This window comes from Heterodontus francisci, chromosome 14 (assembly GCF_036365525.1).
Source record: "Heterodontus francisci isolate sHetFra1 chromosome 14, sHetFra1.hap1, whole genome shotgun sequence".
NCBI classification, from domain to species: domain Eukaryota; kingdom Metazoa; phylum Chordata; class Chondrichthyes; order Heterodontiformes; family Heterodontidae; genus Heterodontus; species Heterodontus francisci.
In genome coordinates this window covers 80,573,507-80,591,401 of record NC_090384.1, presented here as the reverse complement: position 1 = coordinate 80,591,401, position 17,895 = coordinate 80,573,507, and the positions used below count along the sequence as shown (strand labels likewise).

General features: G+C 37.8%; 1 protein-coding gene across 4 annotated transcripts in view; it reads right to left on the bottom strand.

The window, feature by feature from the left end:
* Positions 1–17,895, bottom strand: part of ckap5 (cytoskeleton associated protein 5) — a 198,148-nt gene that overhangs the window by 102,328 nt on the left and 77,925 nt on the right. For all 4 annotated transcript variants that reach the window (XM_068046465.1, XM_068046466.1, XM_068046467.1 and 1 more), the window contains 14 exons: positions 16,351–16,443; positions 15,407–15,592; positions 14,387–14,481; positions 14,008–14,065; positions 13,799–13,924; positions 13,386–13,519; positions 12,892–13,066; positions 11,637–11,750; positions 8,493–8,621; positions 8,221–8,415; positions 6,761–6,881; positions 4,855–4,961; positions 3,087–3,212; positions 2,712–2,861 (listed from right to left, as the gene is read on the bottom strand). In XM_068046465.1, the coding sequence (XP_067902566.1) occupies positions 2,712–2,861; positions 3,087–3,212; positions 4,855–4,961; positions 6,761–6,881; positions 8,221–8,415; positions 8,493–8,621; positions 11,637–11,750; positions 12,892–13,066; positions 13,386–13,519; positions 13,799–13,924; positions 14,008–14,065; positions 14,387–14,481; positions 15,407–15,592; positions 16,351–16,443 (1,809 nt within the window). The remainder of the gene's footprint in view (positions 1–2,711; positions 2,862–3,086; positions 3,213–4,854; positions 4,962–6,760; positions 6,882–8,220; positions 8,416–8,492; positions 8,622–11,636; positions 11,751–12,891; positions 13,067–13,385; positions 13,520–13,798; positions 13,925–14,007; positions 14,066–14,386; positions 14,482–15,406; positions 15,593–16,350; positions 16,444–17,895) is intronic.

Here is a 17,895-nt window from a genome sequence, read left to right as displayed (position 1 = left end):
AACCATTCTGGTAAATTTCCTCTGCACCCTCTCAAGGACCCTCACATCCTTCCTGAAATGTGGTGACCAGAACTGGATGCTATACTCTAGTTGCAGCCTAACCAGAGCCTTATAAAAAGTTCAACATAACTTCCCTGCTTTTGTACTTAATAAACTTTATTTATTTATGTCTTGCTAACTATTCTTGCAATATTCCCTTCACCTTCAAACATCTGTGCACAGGAACCCACACTGTACTGTTCCTCTGTCACTGTAAACTTAAACTGTGCCATTTAGTCTACATTACCTCTCCCAATCCCTTCTCCCAAAATACATCATATTTATATGTATGAAATTCTATCTGCCACTTGTCTGCCCATTCTGCCAGTCTATGGCTTATTGCAGTCAATTGGTATCATCCTCACTGTTTGCCAGATCTCAAGTCTAGTATCATGAACAAATTGTGAACATTTATTCTTGTGCATTCCAAAATCCAAGACTTTTACAGATATCAAAAAAGTGACCTTTGGGAAACACTGCTGTCTATTATTCCCCAATCTGAAAAAGAACCATTTACCATGACTGTTTTCTGTTCTTAAGTCTATGTATCTGAGCTGACACTGACCCTCCCATTCCATGAGCCTCAATTTCATTAACCAGCCTTTTGAGATACTTTGTCAAACGTTTTCTTAAAATCCATACAGACCATACCCACTGTATTCCCTTCATCAACTTCATTACTTCAAAAAAATTCAATTAGATTAGTCAAACACGATCTGCGTTATACAAATCCATGCTGGCTCTCTTTAATTAACTTAAACCTCTCCAAGTGCCTGTTTTCCCTGATCTTCATTTCTAAAACCTTAACCACCACTGATATTCAATTGACTGGCCTATGGTTACTAGGAATGTACTTGCATCCTTTTTTGAACACGGGTGTCACATTTGCCACTCTCCAACCCTCTGGCTTGTACTTCCTGGCTCAGAGTTTGCACTATGCATCAACAGTTCTTCAACCTGATTCATTAAGGAGGCACAGTTGCTTGTCTTGCTTATACAAATTACAGGTGCCACACTGTTTCAAACTCTCACTAACAGGATTGCCATGCAAAAGCTCATGACAATTCAATCGGCAGATGCTGTTTGTTCGCCAGTTACAGTAAACTTTAGCACAATGTAACCCAAATTCAAGAGTACATGCTACTGCCTCAGACTTTCAACCTAGTTAGGGCTAGATTCAAACAAACATCCTAATGCAAAAGAGACCAGGTAAAATGCATTGCTTTGTTACACTCATTTTCTTTAATGGATTACAATTACTTGAAGTGTATTAGCATACAAGAGAAAATATTTCACTAATTGACTTTCCATCATTCTAGGATATGTAATAAGCCTGCAACAATGCAATTTGTCTGGTTTCCAGTTACAAGAACTAACATTTTTGAAGAAAAGAGATTGTATTAATATATAGTTACCCTGGCCCAGTACTGTAAAAATGTAAACTGGTTTCTGTTAGTTGCTTTCTGGAAGGGGACTCATTTATTGCATTAGCCAAATACACAAACTACCAGTGGATATCACATGCCTAATGGCAAAATGAATCCTCTTCAAGCAATGAAAACTTCTAATTGTTTAATTAAATTACTACTGATGTAATTCTACAGTTTCCCATCAGGTGCATAATTATCACTTTGGTATTACCAATAGCTTACATTCAAGTGTCAGAAAAATTAACTTTAATACTAAAAAGGAACTGTTAACAATAATGGCTGTCCTGCTTGCAAGACTTCTGCCCATCATGCCAGATTTTATTTAAGATGACTAAGTCTATTTATATGATTTTTGCAGAGAACACAAGGAACAAATAAATGCAACCCACAACGCCAACAAATTCTATTTGCATGGAACAAACAGCACCTGATCATTCTAACAAGCATCAACCACCACTTTTATTAGTCAAAAAATCCCAGCTCCCCACACAGTTGCCATTAATTGATGTTAACAAAGCTTTAGGAATAACCTAGGCAAACTCAACCAGGGAGCAGATATGGAGAACTAGCACTACTAGTAACAGTAGGGCCCATGAATCTATAACCGAAAAGTGAACCAACTACTGGAAAGAAAAAAACGGGAGTGAGCAAAAAGGGTATTTTGGAAAAAGAAAATTAGGCCAACAAGTAATTTGAAAGATACTGAAATTTTTTTTTAAGCACTTCCTCACACATGCGACTCTGATTTGGAGCAAGGTGGCCTAAAAGTAACTGTGAAACTAGTTCAAGAAGTTTTTAGATGGGAGCTGTGTACATTGCTCAGACCTGGAATAGTTAAAATGACTACATATGGGTAGTCATATGCTAGAAACTTCCACCCTTAAAGTTAGCAGATCAATGTTAGAATGGACAATGACAATTCCAGAATATGACTCATTTATAAAGTATTAAAAGCCATTGTAATGTTCTTCCTTTAGCATGTGATCAAACCACAAATTGAAAGAAATAAATTCTCTTTTAAATCTTACATTTAAATGCACACAAAAATTTGGTTTCTGACATTCAATATTGAAATCAGATTAGACAGTCCAACTTTATAGCAGCATTATTTCACTTTTCCAGTCACAGCTAGGTCTTGTATATTAACAGATCATATAAAATGATCTCAGGACTTAAATGTAACAAGAAAATCTTGTTGGACATTCTAGAGACTTGCTTTTTTCTAAAAAAAAAAATGTTTACCTCCAGCAAGGCTGTTAAAGCTTTAATGTGATGATGAAAATCTGGATGAAACATTTCATCTTGCAACCACTTGGCCACACAGCTAGACATCTGAGTTTTCAACTGCTCTGTATACTCATCGCGGGGAGTTGTAAAGTTCCATTTCAATACCTAATGTAAGCAAGCATATGTATGTTTCAACAAGCAATGGAAGTGTTTATGTATATATCCAAGAATTTTATACGGCATGCAAAAAGATTGTTTTTCAAAACAATCCACATGAACGTCTGCAAGCTGATTCTGTTCAAGACTGCAGAACAAGTAATTTTGAATTCCTAAAGTACAACACCCAAAAGTTGTTTTAAACTGAAGGACAAAGATAGTGCTAAGTCTCACCTTTAAAGCTCTTTCATCCTTTACTCTTTGCTCTTTTGCATTGGGAATAATTATGAAGATTGGTCCCGATTTATCATCATCATCTTTAAGATTTGGCTTACTTGGCACTTTCTTACCAAGTCCAGACTGGAGAAGTAAAGATCAATTCATAACAAAACCATTACATTCACTGATGCTTGCACATACTAAACACACTTAGAATGAAGACATTACACTTGGCACAATAATGAAACTAAGACTAGTGCTCCAACTCACATAGCAACCTAAATATTTAGTGTAAAATGCTTTCCCTAACAGTAGGCAAAAGAAGGAATTTAGAAAATTCCAAAAGTAAATAACAGGGGAACAAATGGGCTTTAATGAAATTTTAAAATACTAGCATTTTGTCACAACATACCCATTTACTCTGGTGATTTATTTCCAGATATTGGGCAAGTTTAGCAATGGACAACACTTCAGATAGTTCTGATGAAAGGTCACAGACCTGAAACGTTAACTCTGCTTCTCTCTCCACAGATGCTGCCAGACCTGCTGAGTATTTCCAGCACTTTCTGTTTTTACTTCAGATAGTTGCTGGTATGTATAAAGTATAAAAATCAACTGAACCATCTATGTTCTTTGTGAAATGAGAATAATGAAGCCAGTGTATCCTATGGAACACAATGCAGATGTCTGGATAAAAGGCCATAATTACTGAGTCTTCATTTATTGAAGTTCAAATTCCAACTACAATTTGGAGTCAAGAGTTTCTGCTCCCTTGTTACTGCACTCACCAGCAGCAGTTGAGATGGAAATGGATTCAGGCTCAGCAAGTCAAAACATGTGAAGACATACAAGGATCACTGCCATATTATATGGAAGAAGTTGAAGTGCAATCTTGAAACCAAGTGGGATGCAGAACGGGAAAATGTAACAGCAGGAAAATTGAACTACTGAAGACCTTACACCTTAGTAGTCATAACAGATCAATAGTGGAAGTTGGCGAATAAGAAAAATTATTACAGGAAAGTATCAGTGATTTTAAGTCATATAGGGGGGGGAGTTCTTTAAAGAGAACAAATTATACAGCTCCTTAATGGAAACGAAGAGCAGGAAATAGTGGTTATATTAAATGTATTCCTCAAGGCTGAGCAAATTCCAGATTCTGCCGTTTTGGGCTCAATTAATACATAAAGGTCTGCTTTCAAAGGCCAACAAAAATAGGTCTACATGAAGGGTTGTTTAGTAACAAAGGTGAAAATGGGGAGGAAGGTAAATACAAATGACTACTGAAAAAGCAATTAAATGGAAAAATGAAGGTGGAGCAAAAAAAAAAAAAGGATGCATCTCATGGGAAGTGACTGAAAGTCAAAACAAGTTATTTTAATCTAGGCCATTTGTGTTAATTCGAACAGACGCAGTCCTAACACCAAGACCTGGGGCACCATACTTAGTAATCCCTCCCCTCTGCATGAATTTGTTGTTTCTACCATTCAGTCAATTTCTTATCCATTTCCATTGTTTACCATGACTTTCTAATGCTTTTAAGCTTAACTAATAGCATTTTGCGTGGAACTATAGTCAACTGCCTTTGTCAAAAAGTCCAGTTAAACCACGATATAGTGCTTCCCAAAGTGGAACAAGCAACTGGACACAGAGGCTGTCTTTTGGGGCAAGGGGGAGAATGGGGAGAAGGGGACCTGAAGGAAGGAGGGGACAAAGATTACATAGGAAAGCCAACTGGCTCCCAATTAATAAATCTCATTTAATTTATGAATAAAAAGGTTACCTTGGTTTTGGCAGTAGATCCAGTTGCTTTGCTCTTCTTAGGATCAGTTTTAAGTGCAGTAGCATCTGTATCATCATTTGTGGTGGCAATGTGCGCACGCAAGGAGGCTAAGAAAGTTGATAGACATATATACAATTGAAATAGGTAATATTAAAGCAACCAGAACAAATCCAAATACTGAGAATAAACCACAAAATATGAATAAAGAGGCTACGTAAAATTAGTGACAATGTTTAGATAGAGAATGAGTTGGCAGTTTGAATGACAAATCTCAAAACATTTCAAAAGGGACATTACATGCATTGTGAGTACACAGAAGAGTAAAAAGAACAATCTCAAGAGTAAAGGAGACAAGGAATAGGGAAAGATTTGGAGAAGCTTAAGGGAAATCTCACTGAAGTTAATCAATGTACTTAAGTGGCCTAATGTGGCACATAATAGTACTTCAAGGTAATAGGACAAAAGCAAAATGTAATGGTAAGTGTAGTGAGGCAGCTCATGTACTGTATTGAAAGAAACTGATCTGTATGACACTATCTGGTGTCAAATTGTAACTATTATGTAATGGATTGCTATAAATTGTGAATGAAGTACATTTTTGGAGAAAAAAAATTTAAATTAGCAAGAAACAAGAACAGATCTCAGGAAAAAAATATTCAAAGGGTAAAAGCATGTAATCTACCAGGGAAGGTAGTGAAGAATAAAACATCAGGAAAATGTATATAGTGTTGGGTACTAAACTGATACCTTAAAACACAGGAGAGCAGGATCAAGAGGACAAATAGTTTCCCTCGTTCTTGATATTTTCATTCTCAAAAATGATGGGTTGGGGGAGGAGAGTATGAAACTTAAGACATGCACTGAGCTACAGAATATGAATTTTAAAGGCTAGAAAAATCAGAATTGGGCCCTCCCTGATATTACAACTTTGATTGGAAATTCTCTCTGTATTTAAAAGGAATAATAGCACGTATTGCGCTTATACACTGGGCAATAAATTTAACAGTCTGCAAAACAAAAATGGATGGGGCAGGTAGGTTCGAAAAGAGTGGACTGAATTTTATCCGCTCGCCGCCACAGAGTAGCAACCTTCCGACACTGAAGTGCCGCAGCACAGCCCCCGTGATATTACACATGGGGGCTTATTTAAACGCAGGGGGCAGAGCGGTTGCCGCCGATTATGTAGGGGGGTCAGCCGCTGCGTCCTCAGCAACGGTGTCTCGCGCCACTGTGCAGGTGCTGGCACTATTTTTAAAGGGCTTAAAGCCCTTAGCAAAGACTTAAATTTTTAAAGATGTATTATACTTAATTTGTTTTTTATAAATAATTAGGAGATGGAGGAGTTTCCCAACCCCCCAATGGTCGTTCTATTGCCCTATATTCACAGAACCTATTTCATTTCCATCCCGAACTTTCCCCCACAACCCCATCTCACCATCCCCATAGCCAATAAAAAAAAGTGTTTCCCCCGCTTCCCCACTCCTCCCGCCCTGAAACTTTTATTCCTCCACCCTCCCCACCACTTTCTCTCCTCGGAACTCTGAAGGTGCGCGAGTTGCATTCGGTGCCCGTAAAATCAGTGTGGCACGGTCGCTACCAGCAGATAAGTTCATTTGCATCGAATTTTTGTTAATTTAAATATGTTGATGAATGCCCCGCCACTTGGGCCGCACCGAAGTCCCCCTGCCGCCGGTAATATGTGGCGGGCCCTTCTCAAGGTTGGGGGTTGAGGCGGGCCTCTTCCCACAGAATTTTACCAGCCGCCCGCCACAACCCATGGTGTCGAGGGACTGGTAAAATTCAGCCCAGTATGCTCATTAAAATTCAAGATCGAGTTAAATTTTGCATAGCAATACAAAGCACTATTAAATTCAGTAACAAATAATTGATGGAGCAATTTTGTTACCTGTACTAGGTGGCCTAGCTGCACTGGATTTTGAAGATGCTTTAGCTGTTGCTGCTGGTTTAGCTGGCACAATGGCTTGGGCCTTCTCAAGAGCTGACACCACTTGATCTTTTGAGGTAGGCTTAAGTAGAAAGCAGTAAGGTACCATGTATAGTTATACTGATACTATAAACCACACACATTCCCAGAATTTCACAATTAAGTTTAAAAAAAAATTTATAACACTATTGCATGATACAAAAATAGGTGTGAGGTCATGCACTTCGGTAGGAAGAATCAAAAAGCAGACTATTATTTAAATGGACAGGGACTTCAAAAAAAGTGCAGCACAGAGGGATCTGGGTGTTCTTGTGCATGAACCACAAAATGTTAGTATGCAGGTGCAACAAGTAATTCACAATGCAAATGGAATTTTGGCCTTTATTGCTAGGGGGTTGGAGTTTAAAATAGGGATGCCTTGTTACAACTGTACAGGGCGTTGGTGAGGCCACACCTGGAGTACTATGTACAGTTTTGGTCCCTGTATTTAAGAAAAGAGATACTGGCATTGGAGGCAATTCAAAAGAGATTTACTAGGCTGATTCCTGGGATGAAGGGGTTGACTCATCAAGAACAGCTGAACAGGTTAGGCCTTTATTCATTAGAGTTTATAAGAATGAGGAGTGATCTTATTGAAACGTACAAGATTCTGAGGGGGGCTTGACAGGGTAGATGTTGAGAAGATGTTCCCACTAGTGGGGGACTCTCAAACTAGGGGACATAGTTACAGAATAAGGGGACACTCATTTAAAACTGAGATGTGAAGGAATTTTTTCTGAGGGTAGTGAATGTCTGAAATTCTCTACCCCAGAGAGTTGTGGAGGCTAGATCAGCAAGTATTTAAAGAGGAGGTAGACAAATTTTTGAAATATCGGGGAGTTGAAGGCTATGAGGAGCTGGCACGAAAGAGGAGTTGAGATCTGGGGCAGATCAGCCATGATCTTAATGAATGGCGGGGCAGGCTTGAGGAGCCGAATGGCCTACTCCTGCTCCTATTTCTTGTTATGTTCTAATGAGACAAATTGCAATGATTAAGAACCAAATTTGGATGACTTACTATACAATAAGCAAAAAAAATTCAGCTAAGATATTAACCAAATGGTGGAGCGTTGAAAAATCAGATACATGCAAGACTTGGTGAGCATTAGGATACGGGCATCAGAATTTTGGACAAGCTCAAATTTACAGCAGGTACAAGATTGAAGGCCGCTCAGCCAACATTGGAATACTTGAGTCCTGAGGTAGCAGTTTCAATTACCCAAAATCTCTGCTTATGGGCAGCAGAAATGAAAGACATAACCACCTTATTCTTTGGGCAAGTTGAAGTGCAAAAAGATATTAGCTCAGTTTAGTTGCATTTTCTGAGTAAAGCCCACATGAAAATAACCACAATTTAGATTTTAAAGAATCGAATACAATACCTTTAACTTGCCAGCAGCTCTGACCATTTTTTCATAGCCAAGATGCATCATGAAAGTTGGCAGTGCATCTTGGCCCTTTTTTCGGACGTCTCCATTTCTGTCTTCCAAGCAAGAATACAGATGAGGCAAACAAAGCATGAGGTCAGAGGGCGCAGATCTTAGCGTTGGTAGTTTCTCTGCCAGCCAACCTAACAACTAAGCAGTGAACAAAATGTAAGCATTCTGGACAAGTAAATGTTTCATTAGAAAGATAACAGCTAGCCTGGACTTACCTCCTGCCTGAGGAAAGGGTTTTCCTTCTTCAATTCCTCTGAAAGGTCTTCACCATCTAGCCATTCCTTCATACCAGTTTTCTCAACCCAAGAATTCAAAGTTGCAAGAGCTGCCGCCCGAACATTACTCTAGATAAAACAAAGTCCTTCAAGTCAAGATACAAACTTGCAATCAGAATTAGTCAAACCACATTACTGTTTCTTGAAAACAGCTGATCTCAGTCAACAGCTACATATTCTGCAACTTGCGTTTATTGACCCTCAAATAGTAGCCACACCTTTATACCAATAGAAAGTTGGCCTGTAATCTTGAAAAATGAAAGATTCCAGAGAAATTCCTTTTTATTCTTTCATGGGATATGGTTGTCGCTGGCAAGGCCAGCATTTGTTGCTCCTGACAGCAGAGTGGCTTGCTAGGCCATTTCAGAGGGTAGTTAAGAATCAACCACATTGCTGGGGTCTGGAGTCGCACGTAGGCCAGACCAGGCAAGGACTGCAGATTTCCTTCCCTAAAGGACATCAGTGAACCGGATGGGTTTTTAAACGACAATGATAGCTTTTTAAACGACAATGATAGCTTCATGGCACCATTACTGACACTAGCTTTCAATTCCAGGTTTTATTAATTGAATTTTTTTTTGCCAATTAATTGAATTTAAATTCCACTAGCTGCCATGGTGGGATTTGAATCCATGTCCCCAGGACATTAGTCTGGCACTCTGGATTATTAGTTCATTGACATTACCACTATTCCACCGTCTTCCCAGTAGAAATGGGCAAACCTCAAATTGAAATCAAACTTCACAGAAGCAAAACAAAAAAGAGCAATTTATTTGATACAATTTTTTACTGATGTAACTGATTTAAATGAACACTACCCAGAAAATTCTAATATTTCAATTAAAATAAAGTACAATTAAAATTAATCTCAAAGGTACATCAGCATGACAAAGACCAGGGTAATAGATTGGACAATTTTGAGGGGCTAAGAATAGAACTTGGGAAATTAAAATTAACAGCATTAACAAACTATGTAGAACAGAAGATGACATTTAGAAAAGGTGTTCACAGTACAGGAAAAAGATATTCTGCTAAAAAAAACAAATTAAATGAGATACGATGAATAAATGAAAACATAAGGGGAAAAATGAGGGCAAAGAAAGGGACAGCATGGGAAAGCATAGCAAGGGAAAGCTCAAGGAGATTAAAAGAAATTAAGAGAGAAGTCAAAAAATTAGGAAGGCAAAGAAGAACTACAAAACTAAAATCAAGAAGCATAAAACAAAAATACATTCTTTTTATTCATACGCCTGTAGAGAAAGTCAGGATGAGAATAGGGCCACTCAGAGATGGGCAGTATAAAAGTCACAGACATAGCTAGTGAAATGGCAGAAATAATAATAAATTATTTTGCTTCAGTATTTACCAGGGAGACAGATCAGGTGCACATGACATCGGAAGATGAGACTAGAAATGACAACCACATTTAAAATAAAAGGAGAAACATTAAAGAAATTAATGAAATTCAAGATAAAATCCTTGGTCCGGACAGATTGTGCATTTTTTAAAAATCTACAGATGAGATAGCAAAGACACTATTACATACATTTAATATTAGAAAAGGGTGCAGTGACAGAGGATTGGCAGATAGCTAACGTTATTCCTATACTTAAAAGGAGATAAAACATGTTCAGGGAAGTATAAATCAACTTAACCTCAGTGGTAGGAAAAATGAGGGAGAAAATAGAAAATCTAATAACTAAAAGTACTAATGAATAGTCAACATAGATTTCAAAAGAGAAAGTCTTGCTTGACCAACCTCATTGAATTCTTTGAAGTGGTAAGGCAGTAGACAAGGGTAGTAAAGTAGATGCAATTTATCTAGATTTTAAAAGGTTTTGATAAGATACCAAATAGACTAATGAATAAAGTCAGAGTCAGGGGACAAGTAGCAGAATGGATAGCTAGCTGGCTGGCTACAAGACAAAAAGCAGAGAGTACTGGAAGAGGGAAAAGGTGGTCCTGCAAGGATGAATGCTGGGAGCACTTAATATAAATTAACCATTTACACTTTGGAATCAAAATATCAATTTCAAAACTTATGGACAACACCAAATTGAGAGGGCTAGTCAACACAGAGGAGAACTGCAACAAATTACTAGACATTAATAAACTTGCAGAATGGGCATATATTGGCAAATGAATTTCAACATATTGGTAAGAAAAATAAAGACATCACATTACTGGAAAAGAAACGTCTAAATGGCGTAGTGGAACAAAGGGGTCTGAGAGTTCAAGTATACAAATCGCTCAAAGTAGCAACACAGGGAGTACTGTGTAGAGTTCTGGTCGCCAGATTATAAAGAGGATATAGATGCACTGGAGAGGTTGAAAAAAAGATTAACAGGGATGATAGCAGAACTACCAGGTTGTACCTATCTGCTTATGAAAAGGTTTTGATGGAGTAGGCACAGAGAGTGCGTTTTCCAATTGTGCGGATCAGCAAAACTAAAAGCCATCAATCTAAGATAGTCAGAGAAATCAAAGAATTCAGAAGGAAGTGAGGATTTGGAACTCATTACCACTAGGAATAGTTGAGGCAAATCATATACATGCATTTAAGGCAAGGCTAGATTAGCATATGAAGGAGAAGGGAAGGGGGTCAGGCTGAGAAACTTGAGTGGAACATAAATGCCAGCCATGAACTAGTGAGGCCAAATGCCCCATCTCTGCACTGTATATTCTATGTAAATGGCATGCTCTATGACCATGACAGTGCTATACAATCTCTCCTTATCCTTCTCATCCTCTGTAGTCTTTGACATGGTCAACCACACCATACTCCCCAAATACCTCTCAATTGTCTAGCTCTGTGGGACTTCCTTCACTCGATTTTACTCTTACCTATCCAACTGCAATCAAAAGGGCTATGCTGTGACAGTTAAAAGAGGAATGATTGGATGAGGCAAGTGGAGCATATATGATGGCATGGACTGATGGTTGGGCAGAATGGCCCATTTCTGCACTGTATATTCTATGCAATTCTATCTAACTGGTCGAGAACACTTTGGTGAATGTTATAAGCATTGTGCATTTCAAAACATAATAGTCACAACTGCTTCCATTTATTCCTGAAATTCTTACCTTGCTGTCACCAAGCACCGTGATAATTGGTATACCCAGGATTTTTACATGTTGCCTAATATTAGGCCCCATAGCTGTAGCCATCTGCTGCAAGATTGCAAGCGTTTGCTGAACCTGAAGAGAATCAAGGAACAGATTCAGATCTGCAAAGCTTTTTACAATAAAAGATGCGAGATATAAAGTCAATGGTGCGAAATCTACCTACAGCTAAGATAGTTGTTTATGCTGAATCCTCAGTGGTAGTTTTAAAATAGCTCTGCATTTAACAGTCTCCAGGTTGGCCTTTATTCAAAAGGTGTGTAACGCAAGCCTTTGCTGCAATTTCAGCTTCATTCAAGGTGGAACATTTTAACTTAATCTAGATCTATCCATACACTGACAAGCATTCACCATTACATTGTCAAGTTACACGTCTCAGCAACATCACTGGAGAAATGGAAATATCACAGATGGTTCACCCATGGGGGGGTTAACAATACATTTGTCAAAGCTCCCTTTCATTTTACATATTGTAAATGCTGCATCTTATTGGATTCCTGTAGTAAACTTCAAAAAGTTTTCATCTCAACAAACTTGCAGGGTTATTGGAAGAATCCAGAAAAGGGTTCTGCATGTTTAGAAAAATCAGCCAATCCAAGGAGGAGCTTTTTGTTGTTGACGGGGAAATTAAACTTCAAAATCTTGGTTGTTCAATAATCATTCCAGAAAGGCATACATGTGTGAAGTCTACTCTCAAACTGCCTAACACTCAAGCTTACATCAACAGTGTCCATTTTTGAAACTCAGAAGACTGCCAACATCCCAACGGGATTTTCGACAGAGGACAGGAATGAGTGGAAAGAATAAGAAAAAAAAAACTGATGAATTCCCTAGTGCACTGTTACCTTCACAGCAGTTTACAGAAAGCTGTCCCTTATCCTCCAATTACAGCCTAAGCAGGTGTAGTCATTATGTCAAACTGTTGTGTATTTCTAATGAAAATCTTCACTAGATAATGCAAAGTTTAAAAAGTAGGAGGTCTGCTTAAAATGAAAATTTCTATCCCATCTTACCCCATACAAGGATAGGTTTCTCAAGATTATTTAGGCACTACCTCAAATGGATCACCATAACCTCCCACCTCAGGAGATTATAATAGCTGGAAAGCTATAAACTTATGCAAAATAAACACAGTTGGTTTTAGACTGCATGATGGGCAAATACACCCATGTTTAACACAGGACAAGATGAATGCTTATCGTGGAGTACCACTTACCAGAATTTTATTTGAGTCATTTAATCGTCCTTTCAGTACTCCAGGAAGTTCTCCAATATGTGGTTGAATAAGTTTTGCCTCATTTAGAATTGTACTTAATTCATCCAATCCTTCCTTCCTGATCTTCCAGTTTTTATCTCCCAGCTTTTCTATAAGATCTGAAGTAATCTTGTCACTGTACATTTTAAAATAAAATTAGAATGCCTTAGCATCAAGTTCTTCTTACATTATCTATACCCACACAAATATCTATTGGTGGCTAATAAAAATTCATCAGGCCTTTAACAAGCAGATTACTAAACGTTATTTGACTAGAGCACTTGCAGTTTGAACCCCATTTCTTGATTTGCATTCTATTTTAACTATATAGGCTTTGTTAATTGCATGGTATTGGTTGGACAAGTTAAATATTGGGTGTCTCGAGTTCATCCTTAGTTTTTCTCAACACAATGGAGTATACTGCACCGGAAGCTTCAGAACTGAAATGAACTGACCTTATATCAGTTCTTGGCAAAAGATCCTGAACATTTCCATTTTCTTCCTCATCCTGTTCTTCTGCCGCTTCATCATCATCAGCATCACGTTTAGCCACTCTTCTAATGGGAGCAGCAGGAGTTTGGCCCTGCATCTGTGAATATAAAGGATTTGCAAGTGCTACTAGGGACCTCTGAACAGCCCAATTTTTTTTTTTAAAAAGCTAGTATTGAGCTGATATTTTAGATGCTGCTACTAAAATACTAGTATCAACCAAATAAAAATCCTGTTATTTATGCAATGTTAATTCATAAAATGTTAAATTATTACTGAAAGAGTGCTCAACTTGTTTTAGATAGTCAAGTGAATAAGGCAGGACAGCAAACCAAGTTAATCAAGTATGGGAAGACTCCATCGTTTTTGTAACATTTACCTTCTCAAACTCAGCATCAATTTGAGACAACAAGGCTGGTTTCTCATCTTCAAAAAACATTCTTAATGGTGCTCCCATGTACAAATACATCACTCCCAACAAAGTGACTGCAGATGTTCGTACAGCCTACAGAAACAGCAACAGGAATCAGAATTCAGAAGCAAGTGTTGCAACGTACACAAACAGGCCATGAAAATAACCCTACTTACAGGGTTTGTTGCAGCCAAAGCAGTTTTCACACTACTGATGAAAGCTTTCACATTTAGCCTGCAAAAATAATTAAAATTGGTAAAAGATTATGCAATTCTAAAAAAGAACTGGTAATCTACAAGTTAGGGTTTTCTGCAAATACGGTTACACTTAAAGCATTCTTATTGAAGCTGTTAATGAATCGTAATGCCATCAAAATATTTATAGCCTCCAAAATTTAAAAATTTATCTCTGAATTTAACAAAATACAAAAAAAAAATCATTTGATATATTAAAAAGTGTACGCTGACCAGTTTAATTTTTTTTTTTAAATCAAGCAGTTAAAACAGCCGTAATATAAATCTACTGAACAGCAGCATAAGAGCTCAAGAAACTTACCCAGCAAATCCAAACTCCTTGATAGCAGTTGCCAACCAGTTTAGAACTTCAGATTGGTTTTTGGGATTTTTCTGTGCAAAAGCCATAGCAACAACCTGCAAACAATTTAAACATGATTGTCTAGGGACTTTAAAGTCAACTCGGTGTTAAATCAGATAACAGTGGATCTAACTTGTTTTAACTGTAGATTTATATATTGCCTGACTATAATTTGCATCAAAAATTCAATATAAATGTACTTTTATTTAATCAAATATTCAATCTTATTCTTTAAATGTTCAGCCTGCGGAAAGAATTAGGATTTGGTGTCATCCATTAAGAAAATTAAACAATGTTTCTTAAAAATAACCTTACAATGCGAAGAAATATTTCCAATCTATCCTAAAGTTCAACAATTAGAGAAAGCAAAAGAAATTGAGAATTAGGTGAAGCAATACTAAAAAAAAATCTCTCACAACTAAGAAGAATTAGTATTTTTAGCCAAATGTTGGCTAGGCAGGAGCTGTGTATGTGAATGATCCTGTAAATCTAGCATAATTAAACCAATGCACTTCATTTGGGTCCTATGGGTTTATTCTTGCTCTCTGGGCCAACACCTTTCCAAGCTTTCAGCTATAAGGAAGCAGCCTCCAATGCTAAGTTATATAGTATCACAGTATTTTGTTTTAGTTTTAATGTTTAATTCACTGCCACTTCTTATAGTTATGCCCACCTTGAACTTCTGCTCTCCTCTCTGGACAGAATACTCACTTGTCTCTCTTACACGGTTCACCTTTATTAATTCTTTCTCCCTACTCACGTTTGTTCTTTTCCTGGATCTGTACGTGATTAAAAGCTGCCCATTGTCCGCAACCTTCCAGTCTAAATACAGGGCACTGACCTGAAATAAACTTTTGCTCTCCACAGATACTGCCTGACCCAAGTATTTCCAGCATTTTCAGAATTTTTTCTTCACATTTTGCTTTTGACTTAATTTTCAGTTACTTAAAACTATTCAGGAACACTACAGTTTTTACTAACCTGTTCAGCAGTCCAGGGAAGGGAGCATGCGTCTGCTATCGCAGTGAGCGCTTCTTTTGCTTTCATTCCACATTTTATATCTCCTATCTTGTCAACCAGCCCATCCAGCACAACCTCAGCAGAGGTTCTAGAAAAGCTCCCTTTTTGAGCAATCAGTGCAACAATATTCAATTTCAGCTGCATCACCTAGAGTGTGAGAAATTGTTTGGTTTCAGTTATCAAAATACAAAAAGTTTTACAGCTGGCTGTGAATAATGTTTCAGTACCTAATTGATTCCACTTATTGATCAGGGATGGAGAGAGAGAAGGCAAAACACATGTAAGCGAGCTAGACTTTCAGATCCTGAACATCCAGCAGAGGTGGGCATAATAAAATTAGAGCAAGACCATTTAGGAATGAAATTAGAAAGCACTTATTTGACAAAGTAACACAGGGAAAGTAGGACATTCAACTCTGAGCTTGTTCTCCCAGTCAATGAGATCATAGTTGACCTATATCTACCTCGACCTGTTCAGCTTCCAACCACTCTTTCCTAATTTCTCTTGAATGGCCTGGTTGTATTTTGAAGGTAGTAAAAACCTGTAAACCTGGGTAGACAAACAAAATTGATGGACAGACCAGCTGCCATGATCTGAATAAATAGCAGCAGATAATTTATTTTGGTAGCGTTAATTGAGCAATATTGACCAGGATACGAGGAGAACTTCTCCTTTTCAAACAGTGCTGTGAAATCTTATGTCCACCTAAAGGAACAGACGATAGGTCTTGTGACAACATCACGGTACCTCATACTCCCCACATGTATTTGCCTAGATTAGAAACAAAAATGCGTATGCTCTGCAGTTCAAAATTATTCCAATTCACCCAATTCAAATGGAATATTTTCTGAAAAGAAAAAAAAAATCTACTCATTCAACATAGTGTACATTTTAAGTAATCATACCTGGAAATTGGTTTCCTTCCAGCCTGGTTTTTTAGCTAGCATCCGCACTAATGCCTGACAGGGCATCTCTTTCTTCTCAGTGACTTCTACAGCCTGCAAAATGCAAAGGCATTGTGGTATTTCAACTAGATGTATATGTTATATTTTTTTAAAAGACATCTTCCAAGATTTCTCTCAAGCTGCTTAGTTGCAATCTTGAGAGCATTGAAATGAAAATTCCCACAGTGCCCATACATAATCCACTAGTTAAACTCAAAAAGGTGGGTATTCAGGATAGATCAAGGTGGGAGTGAGAGGGAGGGAAGAAAAAATAATTCTAAACAGGATAACTCCAGCGATCAGTTAGGAATCCTGCGATTTCAAATTTACATATTTTGGATTCAAAAATTTGTTAAATTAACATAAGAAAACTAAGCAGTTAATGGAGGCACTTCAAAAAATACAAATGAATTGGACTAAATATGTAAATTGACAGAATGGCAGATGTGGGGACAGTAGCATAGTGGTATGTTACTGGACTAGTAAATCCAGAGGCCTGGACTAATGATCTGGAGGCATGAGTTCAAATCCCACCATGGCAGCTGACCAATTTAAATGCAATTAATAAATCCGGAATACTAGTCTCATTAATGATAAAACTACCGGATTGCTATAAAAACCCATCTGGTGCACGAATATCCTTCAGGGGAGGAAAACTGCCATCCTTACCCAGTCTGGCCATGTAACTCCAAATCCAATATGGTTGACAGTCAAATGCTGTAGCAAGCCACTCAGTTGAACCAAACAGTTGCAGAAAGTTAGCACTGTGGGTGTACGTACACCACATGGACTGCTTTGATTCAAGGCAGCAGCTCATCACCACCTTCTCAAGGGCATCTAGGGATGGGCTATAAATGCTGGCTTTGCCTGACATACTCACATCCCAAGAATAAATAAAAAAAAGATGCAAACTGCATATAGAACAAAAACAAAGAGGTTGACATAACCAAAGATGAAGTTGAAAGTCATGGTCAAACTATGTAGTGCTGTAGTCAGACCATGCTAAGTACTCAGTTCAGTTCAGGTCACAGAAAACAAGGGAGGTATTCAAATATATTAGACAGTAGAGTCTAAGGCTAATTCCTAGCATGAGAAGAGAAGAATACCAAATCAAACTGCAATAAGATGACAACGGCAATAAAAGGCAAATTTAGCACTCATGTAGGAAGTTCTTCTACAAAAAGTAAAGACATGATCAGAGTGGATCATGGAGCCAAAATACCTGGAATTATTTAATTGGTTGCTACAACCCAGGAAAGGAGGGGTGGGTTTTAAGAGTAAAGAGGTAAATTGTAAGGCTCCTTTTGTTGAACAAAAAGTGACAAGTGGCCTTCATCCATCTTAATTTTGCAAATATTACCATTTTGTACGACTCATAACTCTCTACCTTAAATTGCATCCAAGACCATTTGCAAGAGTCGTACATCTTTTGCCTTGTACAACTAAAACTACTCCCTCCAAGTACTTGCAGAAGTCAATGTTTATATACTGATGAGGGCTTAGCAA